Raw genomic sequence first — 21,522 nt, 5'->3', positions numbered from 1 at the left:
GACACAGGACAGTGGGGGCGGAGGAGAGCGGGCTGGGACAGGGCTGGGAGGGGGCATGTGCCCTTGATTTGTTGCAGGTACTTGAGGGTGACACGAAGCTAGGGCTGGCTCTGGATTTGGCCTGACATGCTCAGCTGGGTAGAGGTGGGAAGCGGACAAATAAAAGATTTTGAGCCAAGCACCTATGGTTCCTCCTATAATCCTAGAAACTCAGAATGGCTGAGATCAGCCGGGCACTGGGGGCTCACGCCTGTCATCCTAGCTACTCAGGAGGCTGAGAGCTGAGGATCGCGGTTCAATGCCAGCCTGGGAAAAGTCTGTGAGACTCTGATCTCCAATAAACCACTAGAAAACTGGAAGTGGCACTGTGGCTCAAGAGGTAGAGTGCTCACCTTGAGCTGAAGAGTGCAGGGACAGTGCCCAGGCCCAGAGTTCAAGCCCCATGACTGACAAAAAGAAAGAAAGGAAGAAAGGAAGAAAGAAAGAAAGAAAGAAAGAAAGAAAGAAAGAAAGAAAGAAAGAAAGAAAGAAAGAAAAAGAAAGGAAGGAAGGAAGGAAGGAAGGAAGACTAAGATCTCAGGATCAAAATTTGAAACCAGCCGGGGCAAGAAAGTCCATGAGACTCTTCTCTCCAATGAATCACCAAAAAGCCAGAAAGTGGAGCTGTGGCTCAAGTAGTAGAGCACCCGCCTTAATCAGTAGAGCTCAGGGACAGTGTGCAGGCCCTGAGTTCAAGCTCCAGGACCAGTGCACACATGCATACAATATATACATATATATGTGTGTATATAAGGGGGGTAAGGGTCTGTGTGTGTGTCCACATGGCCATTTGTATGCCACGTGGATGTGTAAGAGATGGTGACTAAGTGATGGCCATGTGCCTACAACTGTGTCCACAGCATGTCACCAGCATGTGTCCAATGGGCATGAATGTGTGTGTGATCACATGCCATGGCCCCCCTGGGAGTGCGTCAGCTTGCGGATGTGGGTGAGTGTGAGGTTGTGAGTCTGTGTGGGAGTCTGTGTGACAGTTACAGAGAGAACTCTTGGGCTGTGGATTCCCATGAATGTAGTGAGCTACGGGGTGGTGCGCGCGCTCCTCGGTGTGAGTCCTGGGTCTCTGGAAGCGTGTGTGTGTGTGTGTGTGTGTGTGTGTGTGTGTGTGTGTGTGAGACGTCACTGTGTATTTCCTTTCCCATCTGTGATTGACTGCCCATTGCTGCAGGGGAATGATATGCCGGAGTGTGTGTGTGTGTGTGTGTGTGTGAGAGAGAGAGAGAGAGAGAGAGAGAGAGAGAGAGAGAGAGAGAGAGACCTTGGCCACACTGGTCATGCTAACGTGAGTGGGTGTAGCTGTAGTTGGCTGTGATGACAGCAGACACTCTGAATAGTAGCCCATGTGTGAGCATAAGACGGAAGGGTTCCTCTTCCCGGTGGAGACCCAGAAAGTCTTCCTTTAAGAGCTTTGTCACTTGGAGGTCCCCAGAGTGGCTTCCAGAGTCCTTGGGGATGATTTGTTGTGTGGATTTTATTTACTTAAATGCTGTTGCTGCTGCACCGCCTCCTCCTCTTCCTCTTCTTCCTCCTCCTCCTCTTCCTCCTCCTTTTCTCCTCCTCCTTTTTCTTTTGGTGGCGCCAGTGCTGAGATTTGATTAACTGGCATTGCCCCTTAGCTTTTTCCCTTAAGGCTGGTGCTCTACCACTTGAGCTACACCTCCAGTTCTGTCTTTTTTTTCCCCTGCTGGTTCACTGGGGATAAGAATCTCACAGACTTGGGGCTGGGAAGGTGGCTCAGTGGTAGAGTGCTTGCCTTGCATGCATGAGGCCCTGGGTTCAGATCCTCAGCACCACATAAGCAGAAAAAGCCGGAAGTGGCGCTGTGGCTCAGGTGGTAGAGCGCTGCCTTGAGCTGAAGAGCTGAGGGACAGCGCCAGGCCCCGAGCTCAAGCCCCATGACCAACCAAAAAAAAAAAAAGAATCTCATGGTCTTTCCTGGCTTGGCTGGCTTCAAATGCCCAATCCTCAGATCTCAGCCTCCTGAGTAGCTATGATTACAGGCGTGAGCACTGGTGCCCGGCTTTGGGTGGATGTTGGCTGGCACACGCAGAGGAAACGCTCTATTGCCCCCCAGCCGCACCTCCCTCCCCCTGGGTGGGCTGTTCCAGTGCTGCTGGTGGTTTCTTCTGGAGACTGGTGTGAAGGGCGAGCAGACAAGAGGAGGATCATGGGACTGGGACAGAGGAGACCAAACTTCCTGCCAACCCCCTGAGAACTAGCTAGAAAATTCCCTCTGTGCCTGCTCCACTTGGAGGGTCTTGGGGGATCTCTGAGCCTAGACATAGGGCCATTACTCCCTGCCTGCCCTGGCTGTGGCTGGTGGTGTCTCTCCCACCCTGAGAAATGGGGCGGGGCCCGGCGGCCTCTGAGCATCTTGGTTGGCTTCCAGGGCAGACGGACGCCGCTGGTCACTGGCCTCCCTCCCCTCCTCCGGCTATGGCACCAATACGCCCAGCTCCACGGTCTCGGTGAGTGTGGCGGGCAGGGGATGCTGGGTGGGATGGGGGCTCTCAGTCTGCAGCCTGCAGGCCCACAGCGAGGCCACTCAGGCTAGACTTCGTGACCCGAGCATTTCTCTGTCTTTCATCAGCATCCGTTCCTCTATCAGAGTCCTAGGAGCCCCTCCTCCTCCCCCAAGGCCCGATTTCTGCCTTTAACCCATCTTACAAGTTCTACTCAACCTCAGCTTCCTCCCCCATCAGTTGTGGGACTTGAACTCAGAGCCTGGGTGCTGCCCCTGCTTTTTTGCTCAAGGCGAGTGCTCTACCACTTTGAGCCACAGCACCACTTCCGGTTTTCTGGGGGTTCATTGGAGATAAGAGTCTCATGGACTTTCCTGCCTGGGCTGGCTTTGAACCATGATCCTCAGATCTCGTCCTTCTGAGATCTAGCCATGGGCACCAGGCCTCAAACTCTCTTAAAGAGAATGGTATTAGGTTGTTCAGGTCATTCATAGGTTTTACCTAGAAACCATTTGCTAACCCCTTGAGTCACTCAAAACTTCTCTGTCACGTCAGGTGTGATAGCTCACACGTGTAATCCCAGCTGCTCAGGAGGTTGGGGGAGGGGGAGGAAGATCTAGGTACAGGAAAGCCTGGGCAGGAAGCTCCTATTGGAAAGATAACTAAAGCAAAAAGGGCTAGAGTGTGGCTCAAGTTGTCGAGTGCTTACCTAGCAAGTGTGAGCCCCCAAGTTCAAATCTTAGTCCTGGAAAAAAAGAAAAGGAAAGCCAGGTGCCGGTGGCTCATGCCTATAATCCTAGCTAATTGGGAGACTGAGGTCTGAGGATGGCGGTTCAAAGCCAGCCTGGGCAGGAAAGGCCATGAGACTCTTATCTCCAATGAACCACCAGAAAACCAGAAGTGGCACTGTAGCTCAAGTGGTAGAGTGCTTGTCTTGAACTGAAGAGCTCAGGGACAGCTCCCAGGCGAAGAAGAAAAAGAAGAAGAAGAAGGAGGAGGAGGAGGAGGAGGAGAAAGCCTTCTTCTCCATCTTCTCCATTCTCTATCCATGTCTCTGGTTTCACACATCTGTTCATTGATTGTGTGCTGTTCAGAAGATACAGACTCTGGTGAATAGGCATGTCATTGAGCGGGCCTCCAGGCAGGCATTGAAGCCAAGCAAAGGGTGAGCATGAGTTTGTCAAGTACAAGAGGACAGCATGTGCAAATGCTCAGGGGGTCACAGAAAACAGACAGCTTTTGGAAAGGTGAATAGGGCCTCTTGTGAGTCTGAGTGCAGTGACACAGGCCTGTAATCCCAGCACTTGAGAGGCTGAGGCCAGAGAATCATGAATTCAAGGTCACCTTGGGCTGTATAGTGAGCTTTGTCTATTTAGGGCTTTTCAGAAGGGCAAAAATAAAGACACTGGGGCTGGGAAGGTGGCTCAGTGGTAGAGTACTTGCCTTTCATGTACGAGGCCCTGGGTTTGATTCCTCAGCACCACATAAGCAGAAAAAGCCAGAAGTGGTGCTGTGGGTCAAGTGGTAGGGCGCAAGCCTTGAGCTGAAAAGCTGAGGGACAGCGCCCAGGCCCAGAGCTCAGGCTCCACAACCAGCAAAAATAAATAAATAAAAATAAAAATAAAGACACTGCAGGTAGGGACAGGAAAGTGGCTTTTAGCATCTCCCACATGATTTACCTTTGTGTCACAGCCATTCATCTTGGAGGACTCTGTGTGTGTGTGTGTGTGTGTGTGTGTGTGTGTGTGTGTGTGTGTATGGAGTGCCATACTGGAGCTTGAACTCTGGGCCTGGGCACTGTCTCTGAGCTCTTCAGCTCAAGGCGAGCACCCTACCACTTGAGCCACAGCGCCACTTCCGGTTTTCTGGGGGTTCATTGGAGGTAAGGGCCTCATGGACGTTCCTGCCCTTACTTGGGTTTGAACCTTCAGATCTCAGCCTCCTGAGTGGCTAGGATCACAGGTGTGAGCCACGGGCGCCCGGCCTTGACTCAGGTTTCATCAGGCTCCCTCTAGTCACGTCCGTGCGGGGCCCTTTCTGCCTGTCCCTTGTCATTTGTCCCAACCCAACCCCAATCTTGTGAGCCAAGCCGCAAGGACAAAGTCAGAGTCCAGGAAAGTGGAAAAGCCTCCAGATCCATCCTAGGTCTGCCTAGGAGCTCATCCTGCCCGTTTGTCCCAGCCCAGGGCCTGGAGCTCTGGGGGGCCCCCTCCCCAGTGGCTCTGACTCGGATCCCCCCACCCCCAGTCCTCCTGCTCCTCCCAGGAGCGCCTGCACCAGCTCCCTTACCAGCCCACGGTGGACGAGCTGCACTTCCTGTCCAAACACTTCGGCAGCACGGAGAGCATCACCGACGAGGATGGCGGCCGTCGCTCCCCGGCTGTGCGGCCCCGATCGCGGAGCCTCAGGTAGGAAGCGCCCCCCAACGCCCCCCAGCCCCAGCCCCAGCACCCCTCACCGCCCTGCCAGCTGCGGGGCAGGAGCGCGGGCTGGAGACAGCATGGGCTTCTCTCGCTGCAGCCCGGGCCGATCCCCGTCCTCCTACGACAACGAGATCGTCATGATGAACCATGTGTACAAGGAGCGCTTCCCCAAGGTGAGACCCCCAGCGGGGACCCGCGCGCGCATGCGCGGCCTGGGGCGACCCCGCGCGCCCCCTGGTGGTGAGACCGGACCCCGTGCGCGCCCCCTGGTGGTGGAACAGAACCCCCCCCCCGCGCCCCTGGCAGCCAGACCAGACCTTGCGCGCCCCCTGGTGGTGGAACAGAACCCCCCCCCGCGCCCCTGGCAGCCGGACCAGACCTTGCGCGCCCCCTGGTGTCCGACTCAAGCAACGCAGCTCTCCCTGTCCGTGCCTCCCGCCAGGCCACCGCACAGATGGAGGAGAAGCTGCGGGACTTCGCCCGCGCCTACGAACCTGACAGCGTGCTGCCGCTGGCCGACGGCGTGCTCAGCTTCATCCACCACCAGATCATTGAGCTGGCCCGGGACTGCCTGACCAAGTCCCGAGACGGCCTCATCACCACCGTCTACTTCTACGAACTGCAAGAGAACCTGGAGAAGCTGCTTCAGGACGTGAGCGTCCTGCGCCCCCAAAGCCGTGCCCCGTGTCCCCCTGCCATCTGCTAGGTGACAAGCGCCGAAAGACACAGTCCCCGCCCTAGGTCTGCTGGAGGAGACAGGAGTGTGTGCGTGTGTGTGTGCACACGTGCGTGAGCATGCTGGCCTGGGCCTTGAACTCGGGGCCTGGCCGCCGTCCCTGAGGTTTTTGTTCTCCGCTCAAGGCTGGCAGCTGTACCACTGGAACCACAGCTCCACTTCCACCTTTTTGCTGATTAATTGGAGATAAGAGTCTCAGGGACTTTCCTGCCCAGGCTGGCTTCGAACCATGAACCTCAGATCTCAGCCTCCTGTGTAGCTAAAACTGCAGGCCGCTGCCCCTGGCACCCAGCCTCCTCGTTGTTTTAATTGTGTGTCTAGGCCTCAGTTTGCTTGCTTATAAAATAACACTAGGGCTCCTCTACAAACTGCCCACCGTGCCCGTGAACCTCGATCTTTTTTTTTTTTTTTTGGGTCCGGTCGTGGGGCCTGAACTCTGGGCCTGGGCGCTGTCCCTCAGCTCTTCAGCTCAAGGCTAGCACTCTACCACTTGAGCCACAGTGCCACTTCTGGCTTTTTTCTTTTTGCTTATGTGGTGCTGAGGAATGGAACCCAGGGCCTCAGGTATGGAAGGCAAGCGCTCTACCACTGAGCCACCTTCCCAGCCCAACCTCGATCTTTTGTGTCTCCCACTCCAGGCCTATGAACGCTCGGAGAGCTTGGAGGTGGCCTTTGTCACACAGCTGGTGAAGAAATTGCTCATTATCATCTCCCGCCCGGCCAGGCTGTTGGAGTGCCTGGTGAGACGGCTCGGCGTGGGGGGCAGGAGGGAGTGACCCGAGGGGTGGGGGGACCCTCGGCGCCCGTGGTGATCCTACCCCCTCTCCCCCGCCACCCCCCTGCCCTGCCTCAGGAATTCAATCCGGAGGAGTTCTACCACCTGCTGGAGGCGGCTGAGGGCCACGCCAAGGAGGGCCACCTGGTCAAGACCGACATCCCCCGCTACATCATCCACCAGCTGGGCCTCACCCGAGACCCGTTTCCAGGTGCGGGCCGGGGGCTGCTGGGGAGGGGGATGCGCAGGTGCAGCGACACACCCGCTCACCGGCACCTTCTCCCCAGATGTGGTGCACCTGGAGGAGCAAGACAGTGGCGGCTCCAACACGCCCGAGCAGGACGACCTCTCTGAGGTAAGGCCAGGGCCCCGGAAGCAGCACCGGGCTTGCTCATGGACCCAGGGCCTGGCTCTCCACCGCTCAGGCTGTGGGGTTCTGTTGGTCCCGGACACTGAGCCACCATCTCCCTACCTGTAAACTGAGATTCGGAATAGGTTTCTTTTTGTTGTTATTTATGTGTGTTTTTTTTAATGTGGTGTGTGTGTGTGTGCACACGCATGCATGCGCACGTGCTGGCACTAGGGTTTGAACTCTGGGTCTCATGCTCTCCTTACTGTTTTTCACTCCAGAGTCTCTTGGATTTATCTGTCTGGGCTGGATCTGAGCCTTGATCCTCAGATCTCAGCCTCCTGAATAGCTAGGGTTCACAGGCGTGAGACACTGACTCATAGTTTGTTTTTGTTTGTTTGTTTTTGTTTTTTTTATCTTTGAGCTCTTTTTTTCTTTCCTTTTTTTTTTTCTTCTTTGTTTTTGCCGGTCCTGAGGTTTGAACTCAGGGCTTAGGCGCTGTCCCTGAGCCTGGGATTACAGGTGTGAGCCACTAGTGCTCCTTTCCTTTCCTTTTTTAAACAATGCTCAAGATGGAACCACAGACGTGTACATGCGAAGCAAGTGTGGAGATCAGGAGGACTGATGTTTAAGCCAGCTGGACAAAAATGTTCATAAGAGACTGCAGGGGCTGACTTTGAACTGCAATCGTATCTCAGCCTCCTGTGTAGTTAGGATTAATAGGTGTGAGCTACCAGAGCTTTACACAAGATCCCTTCTTGACCAAAAGTTTATTGACAGCATAGCTACAACACAAAGCCAGAAATAGGAAGATCACTGTCCAGGCATCTACCTGGATAAAAATGGATACCTTATCTTAGTAACCAGTGCAAACCAGATGTTGGTTGCTCACACCTGTAATCCTAGCTGACCTCTCAGGATCAAAGTATGAAGCTAGGTTGGGCAGGAAAGTCTGTAAGATCCTAATGTCCAACAAACCACCAGAAAGCCCCAAGTGGAGCTCTGGCTCAAGTGGTATTGTGCCAGCCTTGAGCACAAAAAGTTCAGGCAGGCACAGCACCTGGGCCCTGAGTTCAAGCCCTAAAACCAAGTGCACACACACACACACACACACACACACACACACACACGTGCACGCAATGTCTGGAGGTGAGGCTCAGTGGCAGGCAGGTGGCTTTGTGGTAGTGGGCATGACTTACTGGAAGTGTAACGCACAGTGGTGTCACTATGGTTCAGTGGGGAGGGTGTGGCCCATCAAAGGGGTGTGGCCTAGAGAGGGGTGTGTCTCGGTGGTGGTGGTGGGCGTGGCTGAGTGTGAGAGCACCTATCTAGCAAACTTCAGGCCCTGAGTTCAATCCCCAGTCCTAGGTAAAAAAAAAAAAATGGAATCTGCCTTCACATGCAATTTGTTTAATTTTTTGAATAGGTAATGGAATGACATCACTCAAAACTAAAAACTCTAAAAACAAAGGTATTTATCTCTCATTATTTGTAGGACTCTATGCAACTTCATTCAACTGAACTTCTTCCTTGAGTGATTTAAACCTTCCATCTACCTATTCTTTTCTTTTCCTGGTTGATCTCATAGTGTCTCTGAGATGTATGTTGAATCCTTGCTCATAGCGGTTTCTTTGTAATGCTGTCAGTTTTGTGCCAGGGGGTCAGTTTTGTTTTTTGTTTTTCTTTTTTGTTGGTCGTGGGGCTTGAACTCTGGGCCTGGGTGCTGTCCCTCAGCTCTTCAGCTCAAGGCGAGCGCTCTACCACTTGAGCTACAGCGCCATTTCCGGTTTTCTGGGTAGTTTATTGGAAATAAGAGTTTCATGGCCTTTCTTGCCCAGGCTGGCTTTGAACCATGATCCTCAGATCTTAGCCTCCTGAGTAGCTAGGATGACAGGTGTGAGCCACCGGTGCCCGGTGTTTTTTTTTAATGCAGTGTTGGAAGTCAAAGCAGCCCTCTTTCAACGATGACAGCACTCACACACTGAGCCACAGACATGGCCTGTGTCAGATGTTTTTGTTTTTGTTTTCTAGTTTTTTTTTTTAATTGTGGTTAAGTGATTACATAATTTCCCAAATTTCACAGTATTGTGGGATAATGATGCTCATTTAAAGTCACAAACTCATTCTAACTTTCCTGGAGCAAATTGTCTATCATGGTCTATAACATATAATGGTGTACACATATACACCATACATGTGATCAGCAGCATGGGGTTACTTAGTAATGGTTCGACCAGATGAGTGGAAGTTCTTTGTTTCTTAAATCCTGTTAATTTTGTTGTATCACCTAACATGTTGGATTTAACATCCACTTATCAGGGAGACCATGTACCATTTGTCTCTTTGCTCTTGGCTTACCTCGCTCAACATGATTTCTTCTAGCTCCATTCATTTCCCTGCAATTGCCATTATTTTGTCATTTCTAATGGCTGCATAATATTCCATTGTGTATAGATACCACAATTTTTGGATCCATTCATCTGTGGTGGGGCATCTGGGTTGTTTCCATATCCTAGCTATTGCGAACAGTGCTGCAATAAACATGGAGGTGCACATGTCCTTGTATATTGGTTCCTGTTGTTCAGGGTAGATGCCTAGAAGTGGTATGATTAGATGTTTTTAATGTTATATGATTAGGCGCATACACGTTCAGTAGTTTATATTTCCCTCATCTTTCTGTTCAGTAGCTACCAAATAAATATTCTTTCTAACCAAAATTATTTCTGAAAATGGCATATAGTGAAAAATCGTACTCCTACTTTAGTCCCTAACTGCCCTATAACCCCCAAATATAATTCATTTTGCCCCTTGTGTGTGTGTGTGTGTGTGTGTGTGTGTGTGTGTGTGTGTGAGTGTGTGAGTGCTGGGGTTTGAACTCAGGGCCTTGCACTCTCAATTGGCTTTCCCACCTAGGGTTGGGGCTCTAGCACTTAAGCCATGCCTCCACTTCTGGCATTTTGCTGCTTAGTTGGAAATAAGAGGCTCTCAGATTTGTCTGCCCTGTCTGGTTTCAAACCTCAATCCTCAGATCTCAGCTTCTTGAGTAGCTGGGATTACAGGCATGAACGCCAGCACTAAGCAGTGACAGTAATTGCTCATGATGTCCTTCTGTGTTTAATTAACGAATTGTCTATGCATGGATATATGGCTACTTGTAATCTTTCTCGGAACAGTGAACACAAGCTTTTTTCTTCTTGTTGCACGTTAGTAGCATAAATTCAAAAGTTGCTTGGTCAGAATCACCATGCATTTTTGGTTCTGATATAAACCAAAGTGCCTTCTTCAGGCAGTTGTATAGAATTCTTTTTTCTTTTTTGTCAGTCGTGGGGCTTGAACTCTGGGCCCAGCACTGTCCCTCAGCTCTTCAGCTCAAGGTGAGCGCTCTACCACTTGAGCCACAGCGCCACTTCTGGTTTTGTGAGTGGTTTATTGGAGATAAGAGTCTCATGGACTTTCCTGTCTGGGCCAGTTTTGAACCATGATCCTCATATCTCAGCTTCCTGAGTAGCTAATATTACAGGCATGAGCCACCTGCGCCCGTCTGGTTGTATAGAATTCTGTCTTACGTGTGTGTGTTTGTGTGTGTGTCTGTGTGTGTGTGCTGGAGATGCAGCCCAGACCTTCACCACACCCCTAAGCAGGGTGGGATTAAGTCTCAAGCCTGGCTGCCAGGTTTAAGCCTGTTTCTTTAAGCCAGTCACCAATAAAGTGGCAAAAGGTGTGGCTCAAGTGGTAGAGCACCAGCCTTGAGCAAAAAGCTCAAGTGAGAGCATGCAGCCGTGGTACAAGTCTCAACGCCGTCTCTCTCTTACACAGACACACACACACACAGACACACACCAGCCTTTTTTTCATAGCTGTGCCTATGGGATTTGCCAGCCTTTTGTCAATCTGCTAATTATAAAACGGCCTAGTATTTGGAGGTAGGTGTAACTCCCCTTTGTGTCAAATAAAAAGATCGATTATCTTTTACTATGTTTTTGGTAAGTTCTCATTCTAGTGCATCCGCATTGCCCGCTTTTCCCTCTTCAGTAGCTAGGCCTTTTGTCCTGGATTTCTCGGAACTCTTTATATATGTTCTGATGCTTCAGACGTTTTGCAGTTTTTTCTGCTCACTTTCCTAAAGGAATAGGTCTTCCAAGGTGGTCTTGGGTTTCAATCCTGACCCAAGCTCTTCTGTCCAGTCCTGTGGTCCTTCGATGAAGGACCCCCCCCCCCCCCGCCTCAGTTTCCCCCGGGGGGTAAATGGAGTCAATCAATGTGTGCTGACAAGGGTGAGGTGGTCTCCATCTTCCCCTCCCCACCGCCCCACCCCTGCGCAGGGCCGGAGCAGCGCGTCCAAGGCCAAGAAACCCCCCGGCGAGAGCGACTTCGACACCATCAAGCTGATCAGCAACGGCGCCTACGGGTGAGCCACGCCGGGGCTCTGGCGGGGGAGGGCGGCGGAGGCCGGGAGCGTGACGCCGTCCCGCCCGCTCCCCCGCAGCGCCGTCTACCTGGTGCGGCACCGCGACACCCGCCAGCGCTTCGCCATGAAGAAGATCAACAAGCAGAACCTGATCCTGCGCAACCAGATCCAGCAGGCCTTCGTGGAGCGCGACATCCTCACCTTCGCCGAGAACCCCTTCGTGGTGGGCATGCTGTGCTCCTTCGAGACCCGCCGCCACCTGTGCATGGTCATGGAGTATGTGGAAGGTGTGGCCGCGGGCTGGGGCGCGTCCCCCCTACACCCCCCCCCCGTTTGTCCGTCTGTCACTGACCTCTCTTTATCCATCTGCCCATCCATCCATCCATCTACCTATCTATCCATCTATCTGTCAGTATGTCTGTCTGTCTATCTACCTATTCATCTATGTACCTATCTATCTCTATCTCTGTCTGATTGTCTGTCTGTCTCTATCTACCTGTCTCTCTACCTACCTATCTCTGTCATCTACCTATTCATCTATCTGTCTAGCTGTCAGTTTGTCTGTCTGAATCTGTCTGTCTATTTAGCAGTCTATCTGTCTCTCTACCTGCCTATCTACTGATCTATGTATCTATCTACCTACCTATCTACCTGTCTGTCTATGATCTATGCATCTCTCTAGGGAGCTCTCTGGATCTATCTAGCTATCTATCAATCTAGCTAGCTAACTATCTACCTACCTACCTATCACCTAACCATGCATCTATCATTTATCTATGTATCTATCTTCTATTACCTCTCCACGTATCCACCCATCCATCATCTATCTATATCTATTTATCATCTATTTATTGACTATTTATTTGCCTATCATCCATCTATTATCTCTATCTGCCTATCACCTATTTGTCTTCCCAGATTTTCTTTTTCTTATTTTCTTTCTTTCTTTCTTTCTTTCTTTCTTTTTTTTTCTGTTGGTCCTGGGGCTTGAACTCAGGGCCTGGGCACTGTCCCTGAGCTTCTTTTGCTCAAGGCTAGCACTCTTGCACTTTGAGCCATAGTGCCACTTCCAGTCTTCTGGTGGTTCACTAGAGATAAGAGTCTTATGGACTTTCCTGCCAGGGCTGGCTTCAAACCGTGATCTTCAGATCTCAGCCTAATGAGTAGCTAGGATTACTAGCTTACAAGTGCTTATTATATATCTCTTTATCTTCTATCTGTCCACATATCCATCATGTATCTTTGGTCTACCTACCTATCCTTCATCTGCTTACCTTCTGTCATCTATCCATCAGTTCCTCTGCCTGCCTGTCTGTACATCTATCTACTGGCGATCCTATCCATCTATTCAGCTCTTTCTGTAAATCCACAATTCATTCCCCAGTTTACCCACTCATCTATTTCTGTTATTCTTCATCCCTGTGTCTGTCCACACATCCACCCGCGGTCTGTGTGTGTATTCTCCCAAATGGTCATCCCTCCATTCGTCCCTCCCGTCCTGTACGCCTAGTGAGGAGATGGTCAGAGGATGGCGGCCAGACAAGGCAAAATGGAGTCAGTGTGTGTGTGTGTGTGTGTGTGTGTGTGTGTGTGTGAGGGGTGTGTGTGTATGTGTGTATGTGTGTGAGGGGTGTGTATCCATGTGTGTGAGGGGTGTGTGTGTATGTGAGGGGTGTGTATGTATGTGTGTGAGGGATGTGTATGTGTTTGTGTGAGGGGTGTGTATGTGTGTGTGTGAGGGATGTGTATGTATGTATGTATATATGTATGTGTGTGAGGGTGTGTATGTATGTGTGTGTGTGAGGGGTGTGTATGTATGTGTGTGTGAGGGGTGTGTGTGTATGTGAGGGGTGTGTGTATGTATGTGTGTATGTGAGGGGTGTGTATGTGTGTATGAGGGGTATGTATGTATGTGTGTCAGGGGTATGTGTGTATGTATGTATGTGTGTGAGGGGTGTGTATGTATGTGTGTGTGAGGAGTGTGTATGTATGTATGTGTGTGAGGGTGTGTGTGTGTGTGAGGGGTGTGTATGTATGTATGTGTGTGAGGGGTGTGTATGTGTGTGTGATGGATGTGTATGTATGTATGTATATATGTATGTGTGTGAGGGTGTGTATGCATGTATGTGTGTGAGGGGTGTGTAAGTATGTGTGTGAGGGGTATGTATGTGTGTGTGTGAGGGGTGTGTATGTATGTGTGAGGGGTGTGTGTGTATGTGTGTGAGGGGTGTGTATGTGTGTGTGAGGGGTGTGTATGTATGTGTGTGGGGTGTGTGTGTGTATGTGTGTGAGGGGTATGTATGTGTGTGTGAGGGGTGTGTATGTATGTATATGTGTGAGGTGTGTGTGTGTATGTATGTGTGTGAGGGTGTGTATGTATGTGTGTGAGGGTGTGTATGTATGTGTGTGAGTATGTGTGTGTGAGGGGTGTGTATGTATATGTGTGTATGTGAGGGGTGTGTGTGTATGTGTATGTGAGGGGTGTGTGTGTGGGTGAGGGGTGTGTATGTATATATGTGTGTGAGGGGTGTGTATGTATGTATGTGTGAGGGGTGTGTATGTATGCGTGAGGGGTGTGTGTGTATGTATGTATGCGTGAGGGGTGTGTGTATGTATGTATGTGTGAGGGGTGTGTGTGTGATGGGTGTGTGTGTGTGAGGGGTGTGTATGTATGTGTGTGTGTGAGGGGTGTGTATGTATGTGTGTGTGAGGGGTGTGTATGTATGTATGTGTGTGAGGGGTGTGTATGTGTGTGTGAGGGGTGTGTATGTATGTGTGTGGGGTGTGTGTGTGTATGTGTGTGAGGGGTGTGTATGTGTGTGTGAGGGGTGTGTATGTATGTATATGTGTGAGGTGTGTGTGTGTATGTATGTGTGTGAGGGTGTGTATGTGTGTGAGGGTGTGTGTGTATGTATGTGTGTATGTGAGGGGTGTGTGTGTATGTATGTGTGTGAGGGGTGTGTATGTGTGTGTGTGAGGGGTATGTATGTATGTGTGTCAGGGGTATGTGTGTATGTATGTATGTGTGTGTGAGGGGTGTGTATGTATGTATGTGTGTGAGGGGTGTGTATGTATGTATGTGTGAGGGGTGTGTGTGTGTGAGGGGTGTGTGTGTGTGAGGGGTGTGTATGTATGTGTGTGTGTGAGGGGTGTGTATGTATGTGAGGGGTGTGTGTATGTATGTGTGTATGTGAGGGGTGTGTGTGTATGTATGTGTGTGAGGGGTGTGTATGTGTGTATGTGAGGGGTATGTATGTATGTGTGTCAGGGGTATGTGTGTATGTATGTATGTGTGTGTGAGGGGTGTGTATGTATGTATGTGTGTGAGGGGTGTGTATGTATGTATGTGTGTGAGGGTGTGTGTGTGTGTGTGAGGGGGTGTGTATGTGTGTGTGTGTGAGGAGTGTGTATGTATGTATGTGTGTGAGGGTGTGTGTGTGTGTGTGAGGGGTGTGTATGTATGTATGTGTGTGAGGGGGTGTGTATGTGTGTATGTGTGTGTGAGGGGTGTGTATGTATGTGTGTATGTGGGGGGGGGAATATGGCTCCCAGTGCAAAGGATCTAAAGTGAGAACCATGGAAGAGACTGGAGGAAGCCACACCTGAGCTCAGGTGAAGAGCTGAGGCTGGGGGAGGGGAGGCCCCACCGGAGGGACGCTGGAGGATTTCCTCTGCTTCCAGGGCAGCAGCGGCCACCGCCAGGGTTGAAGCAGCGCGGGCGCGGGCGGCTTGTGTGGCGCTGTTGTTGTTGTTGTGTTTATGATGCTAGAGGCTTCACCAGACAATTATTTAACCAGTCAAGTCACCCCTAGCCATTTACTGGAGTCCTAGCTTACCTGTTTCCCTGCCTCCCCCCCCCCCCCCCCCCAAGCACGGCACTTGACTCACAGCTCTACATCTGGCTTTTGGTAGTTTATTAGAGATAAGAGTCTCAGGGACTTTCTTGTCTGGGCTGTTTTCTAACCTGTCCTCAGATCACAGCCTCCTTAGCAGCTGGGATTGCAGGTGTGAGCCACCAGTGCCCAGCTTGGCTCTAGCCTTGCGCACCAATGGCTCATATCTGTAATCCTAGTTACTCAGGAGGCTGAGGTCTGAGGATTACGGTTCAAAGCCAACCCGGGCAGGAAAATCTGAGAGACTCTTATGTCCAATTAACCACCAGAAAACTGAAAGTGATGCTTCTCAGCTGAAGAGCCAAGGGACAGTGCCCAGGCCCACAACCAACAACAACAAAAAGAATATCTCTAGAGAATTTTCTAGCTGCTTCTACAATCAGCCCATTGTATATACTAGGAGATAGAGACTCAGAAGTGAGATTTGGGAAGGGGAAGACTCCTCTCTGGACCTCCCTTTCCTATGTCTGCAAAATGGGTACAATTGAAGAAGACATTGGTGCGATTTTCATGTGTGTGTGCCAAATACTGGGTCCTGAACCCCGGGTCTGGGTGCTGTCCCTTAGTTATTTTGCTCAAAGCTGGCACTTGAGAGCTACACCACCACTTCTGGCTTCTTTTCTTTTCTTTCTTTCTTTTTTTTTGGGGGGGGGGTGATGTTTCTGCTTGAGCTGGCCTCCAAACTTGATCCTCAGATCTTAGCCCCCCCCCCAGCAGCTAGCTAGATTGACCGGTGTTAAACGTTGGCCCCCAGCTAGTTGGCGCTGTTCAACATTTGACGGGCCTCATCTCACCACTCGGGTCTGACCCTGGCCCACAGGCGGTGACTGTGCCACGCTTCTGAAGAACATCGGCGCACTCCCGGTGGAAATGGCCCGGATGTACTTCGCAGAGACCGTGTTGGCGCTGGAGTACTTGCACAATTATGGCATTGTCCATCGCGATCTCAAGCCTGACAAGTGAGCTCTGGGTTGTTGTTTTGTTTGTTTGTTTGGGCCATCATTCCCTCCCTCCCCCCAGAAACCCAGGGATCTGAGATCACCCCGTTTTCCCTGCAGTCTCCTCATTACCTCCATGGGCCATATAAAGCTCACAGATTTCGGCCTCTCCAAGATGGGGCTCATGAGTCTCACCACCAACTTGTACGAAGGCCACATCGAGAAGGATGCCCGCGAGTTCCTGGATAAACAGGTGTGTGGCGGGCGTGGGGGTCACCGAGGGCAGGGTGACCCTGCAGGGCCTCAGGGACGCAGGGCCTGGTTGGGGGGTGGCACAGCTCTCCCTCGAGGCCCCTCCTGCGGCCAGGGCGTGGGCTGACCGCCTGCCCCCAGGTCTGTGGGACCCCAGAGTACATCGCACCCGAAGTCATCCTGCGCCAGGGTTACGGCAAGCCGGTGGACTGGTGGGCCATGGGTATCATCCTCTACGAGTTCCTGGTGGGCTGCGTACCCTTCTTTGGGGACACCCCGGAAGAGCTCTTCGGACAGGTCATCAGTGGTACGTGCTCCCTCGAGTGGGCAGGGGTGGCATGGAGACATGGGCAGGTCTGGGGGACCCCAGGCGACCAAAGGGAGCCCTCGGCTCGACTCTACCCTGCAGATGACATCCTGTGGCCGGAGGGAGATGAGGCCCTGCCCACAGATGCCCAGCTCCTGATATCCAGCCTCCTGCAGACCAACCCTCTGGTCCGGCTTGGGGCAGGTAAAGCGGGTGCTGCAGTGCTGGGGAGGTTCCGTTTGCCAGGATGCACCCCTGGTCCCCCCCAACCCCAGGTCCAGCTTGAGCTGTGGCCTTGGGCTGCCGGCCATCCGCTGGCGTTGGAACCCTTTCTTACCGCCAGGTGGCGCCTTTGAGGTGAAGCAGCACAGTTTCTTCCGCGACCTGGACTGGACGGGGCTGCTGAGGCAGAAGGCTGAGTTCATCCCCCACCTAGAGTCAGAAGATGACACCAGCTACTTCGACAGTGAGTGAGAGCAGGAGGCGGGGCCGGGGGGGGGGGCGGGAGTGAGGCCTGGGATTCCCGGTCCGGTCCGGCTGAATCTGTCTCTGACTCTGAGATGAAAAGACTGAGGTTGTTTGGGGGCGGGGCACGGGTGGGAGGGGCTTTCTTGGGGGCGGGGCGTTGGTGGGCATGATCTGTGATGGCACTTCCGAGGGGCGTGGCCTGCTTAGGGGTGGGCCTAGGCTCAGAACTAGGTAAGTATTAGTACCTGGGGGAAGCTGGGGTGCCTGGATTGGGGTGAGTTCTACCCGTGGACCTGGGCTTGCGGCCCAGGCTGGGACCAAGGCCGTGCCGAAGCTGGCTCAGGATTGCTGAGGGGTGTAAGTGGGGTCTGGGCGGGGGGGATCCTTTCTGGGGATAGATAGGCAGAGACCGAGGAAACAGCCACGCACGCAGACCTGGGGGTGGAGCCTGAATTCTAACAAGGGGAGGCAGGGGTGTGGCCTGCCCTGAGCCTCGCTGGCGCTGCCCAGAGGGCCTGGACCAGGGCCGCCGTCACGGGTCCCGTTCTGCCCGCAGCCCGCTCGGACAGGTATCACCACGTGAACTCCTACGACGAGGATGACACGACGGAGGAGGAGCCCGTGGAGATCCGCCAGTTCTCCTCCTGCTCCCCGCGCTTCAGCAAGGTGGGCCGGGCCTGGGCTGGGGGAGCTGGGAAAAGTGGGCCTGGGGGGCTTGTGGGGACCGGAGTCCCAGACACCCCCGAGGCTCAGGCCTGGGAAGCGACGGGGAGAGGGGAGGCAGGCTGTGGGTTCGTGGCTTGGGCCTTTGGTCTAATGGTACAAACAAGACTCACAAGTGACTCACAAGGATGTGGGAGGGGTGAAGATGACAGATGGGCGGAGCAGAGCCCCGCAACCCCGAGCAACCCCTGCTGACTGGGCATGAACTGGGCCGGAGCGGGGAAGAGGCTGTCAGGTGGAGAGCCGGAAGGTGGTGGCATGGGAGGGGCGGGGCCTAGGATAGGCCTAACTTGGTGGGCGGGGCTTGAGTTGAAGTCTTGTACCTTATTGGAGGCCAGTCCGGAAGTGGGCGGGGCCTGGCCCTGATAGGGTGGAGGGAGGCGGAGGTGGGTAAGTGGCAGGACCGCTGATTGGCTCTGGAATGAGGGAACTCTGTCACCACCTCCCCTCGGGCCAGGTGTACAGCAGCATGGAGCAGCTGTCCCAGCACGAACCCAAGACCCCCGTGGCAGCAGCAGGGGTCAGCAAGAGGGAGCCAAGCGCCAAGGGCCCAGAGGAGAAGGTGCCGGGCAAGCGGGAGGGCCTGGGCGGCCTGACCCTGCGTGAGAAGACCTGGAGAGGGGGCTCCCCGGAGATGTGAGCGGGAGCCGGGCTGGGGGTGGGGCGAGGCTCGGGGCGTGGCTCCGGGGGCGGCGCCCCTGACCTGGCCCTTCCCGTGCAGCAAACGCTTCTCGGCTTCGGAGGCCAGTTTCCTGGAGGGGGAGGCGAGTCCCCCACTGGGCGCGCGCCGGCGTTTCTCGGCGCTGCTGGAGCCCAGCCGCTTCAGCGCCCCCCAAGAGGACGAGGATGAGGCCCGGCTGCGCAGGCCCCCCCGGCCTAGCTCTGATCCCCCAGGCTCGCTGGATGCCCGGACCTCTAAAGAGGCAGCTCCAGGGGAAGGCACCCCCAGCGCGGGGGACCCGGAGGCCCGTGAGTGCCCGCCCCCTCCTGAGGCCCTCCCCGTCCCTCCCCCGCCCCCCGCCGTGCACAGAGATGGAGCATCTTTCAATGAGCCTACAAGATCTCGTTGCATAAATGCAAGGTGCAACCTGAGATCGTGAACATTACGTAGGCAGGCCAGGCCACGGTCAGGGATATAGACCCGAACTCAGGGTCTATGTACTGGGTACGTGCTCATGGTGATGAAACTCGCTGTCCATCCGGAGAGGGCGCGGGAACAGCCTGGCCTTGGACTGATCCCTAAACCCATCCATCTGCTTTCGGCCGCAGCGGAGCGCCCGCGCCCAGGTGACCTCTGCCCACCCTCGAAGGACGGGGACACATCTGGCCCCAGGGCCACCAACGACCTAGTTCTACGCCGGGCGCGGCACCAACAGCTGTCCGGGGATCCCGCCATGGAGAAGCGGCCTTCCCGAACCGGGGGGAAAGTCATCAAGTCGGCCTCAGCCACAGCCCTGTCCGTCATGATTCCGGCAGGTGATGGCTGGGCCCCACCCAAAAGGGGCGGGGCTTCCCTCATTGGAGCCAGGACAGGCCAATGGGAAGGTTACACTGTCCCTGTCTACAGTGATTGGCTCCACGGTGAGCCAATGGTAGCGTCCCGGGAGGCGGGAGCAAGAGATAACCTCACCTAAGTAAGGAGGAGGGCTTGTCGAGGTGGCCCTGAGCTCTGACCGCGCTCTGTTTCTGCAGTGGACCCGCATGGAAGCTCACCACTAGCTAGTCCCATGTCCCCACGATCTCTCTCCTCCAACCCGTCCTCACGGGACTCCTCACCCAGCCGGGACTACTCACCGGCCGTCAGTGGACTCCGCTCTCCCATCACCATCCAACGCTCAGGCAAGAAGTATGGCTTCACGCTGCGCGCCATCCGGGTCTATATGGGTGACTCCGATGTCTACAGCGTCCACCACATTGTTTGGGTGAGCACTCAAGGTCCCAGGAGGGAGAATGGGAGAGGAGATCGGAGAAGCTCCCATCTGGAACTCAGAAACCTGGGCGATGCCTGGCTCAAATCTATCATCTTAACTACTCAGGAGGTTGAGGTCTGAGGATCTAGGTTGGAAGCCAGCCTGGGCAAGAAAAATCTATGAAACTCTTATCTCCAATTAAGCACACACACACAAAGCCAGATATGAAGCTGTAGCTCACATGGTAGAGTGCTAGCAGCCTTGGGCAAAAAACATCTCAGGGACAATACCCAGGCCTTCCCCTCAGTGCAAGCCCGAGAACTGGCACCAAAAAAGCCTGAGCAAGACCTCCTTATCTTTAATGGAAAGAATAATGATAATTACTGTTAGGTTTTTAAAAAGGAGGTAGGCCGAGTAAGAACCGCACCAGCACGCAGGTGGTATTCAGATAAGGGGTAGGTTTATTCAGTAGACCTGCTTGGACCAGGCAAGGGTGGCACTCCATGTGGCTGGGAAAGGCCTGGGAATGAGAGAGAGCTGGGAAGAGAGGAAAGAGAGAGAAAAGAGCAGAGAGAGGGGTAAGAACAGTAGCACTCACGTGGTATTCAGGTAAGAGGTAGGTTTATTCAGTAGACCTGATGCCACCAGGCAAGGTTGGCACTCCACGTGGCTGGGAAAGAGAGCAAGAAAAGAACAGAGAGAGAGCTAGAATAGAACAGAGGGAGCAAGAAAAGAGCAGCAAGAGCTAGAAACGAACAGAGAGAAAAAAAAGGGAGAGTCTGGGCCTGGGCTAGCCCTTATGTAGGGCATGGGTGGGGAAAGGTGTGGCCACATCAAATTCAGATGTGACCTCAGCGGATGCAGATGTGACCTCTTCCAGGTGTCCCAGTTGCCTAGGTAACGCAGGTACTGGGTGGAGACTTTGCTGTGAGGAGAGTGGAGTCTGCTCGCCATCCAGGAGCGGACCTTACAATTACCTAAGGTGTTATTAAGGCGATTGTGCCGTACAAGGTTACCTAGTATGTAAGCTATGTCATATTACCAGACTCCTGACTATGCTCTCTCTTATTTATTTTATTTTTGTCTGTCACGAGGCCTGAACTCTGGGCCTGGGCGCTGTCCCTTAGCTCTTCAGCTCAAGGCCAGCGCTCTACCACCTGAGTCACAGCGCCACTTCCGGTTTTCTGGTGGTTTATTGGAGATAGGAGTCTCACGGTCTCTCCTGCCCGGGCTGGCTTTGAACCGCGATCCTCAGATCTCAGCCTCCTGAGTAGCTAGGATTACAGGCGTGAGCCACCAGCGCCCGACTCCAGCTTTTTCTGCTTATGTGGTACTGAGAAATGGAACCCAGGGCCTCATGCATGTCAAGCCACCGTCCCAGCCCTAACTATGCTCTCTTTTGGGGTTCTCCCTCACCAGCACGTGGAGGAAGGGGGCCCAGCCCAAGAGGCGGGGCTGTGTGCTGGGGACCTGATCACCCACGTGAATGGAGAGCCTGTGCATGGTATGGTGCACCCAGAGGTCGTAGAGCTGATCCTTAAGGTGAGTCCGGGGGAGAAGATCACAGGGTGAGGGTACAGAGGCCCCCAGAGCAGTCTCCAGCCCGAGTGTCCCATCCCTTCTTTTCCCAGAGCGGCAACAAGGTGGCAGTAACCACAACACCCTTCGAAAATACCTCCATCCGCATTGGCCCAGCAAGGCGCAGCAGCTACAAGGCCAAAATGGCCCGGAGGAACAAGCGGCCCTCGGCCAAGGAGGGCCAGGAAAGGTGGGCAGTGCCATAAGCAAAACCAGTCCTTGATAAGTGTGTGGGGCTAAAGA

General features: G+C 53.4%; 1 protein-coding gene across 3 annotated transcripts in view; it reads left to right on the top strand.

The window, feature by feature from the left end:
• Positions 1–21,522, top strand: part of LOC138817739 (microtubule-associated serine/threonine-protein kinase 1-like) — a 32,047-nt gene that overhangs the window by 7,265 nt on the left and 3,260 nt on the right. For all 3 annotated transcript variants that reach the window (XM_070008365.1, XM_070008364.1, XM_070008363.1), the window contains 21 exons: positions 2,447–2,525; positions 4,767–4,927; positions 5,040–5,115; positions 5,385–5,594; positions 6,317–6,418; positions 6,532–6,664; positions 6,741–6,808; positions 11,125–11,210; positions 11,289–11,497; positions 15,924–16,062; positions 16,162–16,294; positions 16,435–16,600; positions 16,703–16,804; positions 16,944–17,066; positions 17,625–17,734; positions 18,249–18,427; positions 18,513–18,760; positions 19,061–19,267; positions 19,484–19,713; positions 21,121–21,243; positions 21,333–21,469. In XM_070008365.1, coding sequence (XP_069864466.1) covers positions 2,447–2,525; positions 4,767–4,927; positions 5,040–5,115; positions 5,385–5,594; positions 6,317–6,418; positions 6,532–6,664; positions 6,741–6,808; positions 11,125–11,210; positions 11,289–11,497; positions 15,924–16,062; positions 16,162–16,294; positions 16,435–16,600; positions 16,703–16,804; positions 16,944–17,066; positions 17,625–17,734; positions 18,249–18,427; positions 18,513–18,760; positions 19,061–19,267; positions 19,484–19,713; positions 21,121–21,243; positions 21,333–21,469 — 3,021 coding nt within the window. The remainder of the gene's footprint in view (positions 1–2,446; positions 2,526–4,766; positions 4,928–5,039; positions 5,116–5,384; positions 5,595–6,316; positions 6,419–6,531; positions 6,665–6,740; positions 6,809–11,124; positions 11,211–11,288; positions 11,498–15,923; positions 16,063–16,161; positions 16,295–16,434; positions 16,601–16,702; positions 16,805–16,943; positions 17,067–17,624; positions 17,735–18,248; positions 18,428–18,512; positions 18,761–19,060; positions 19,268–19,483; positions 19,714–21,120; positions 21,244–21,332; positions 21,470–21,522) is intronic.

The sequence above is a fragment of the Dipodomys merriami genome, unplaced genomic scaffold (assembly GCF_024711535.1).
Source record: "Dipodomys merriami isolate MVZ:Mamm:240054 unplaced genomic scaffold, mDipMer1.0.p SCAF_70, whole genome shotgun sequence".
NCBI classification, from domain to species: domain Eukaryota; kingdom Metazoa; phylum Chordata; class Mammalia; order Rodentia; family Heteromyidae; genus Dipodomys; species Dipodomys merriami.
Note: the sequence above shows the minus strand (reverse complement) of the source record. Positions and strands in the feature narration are given on the sequence as shown.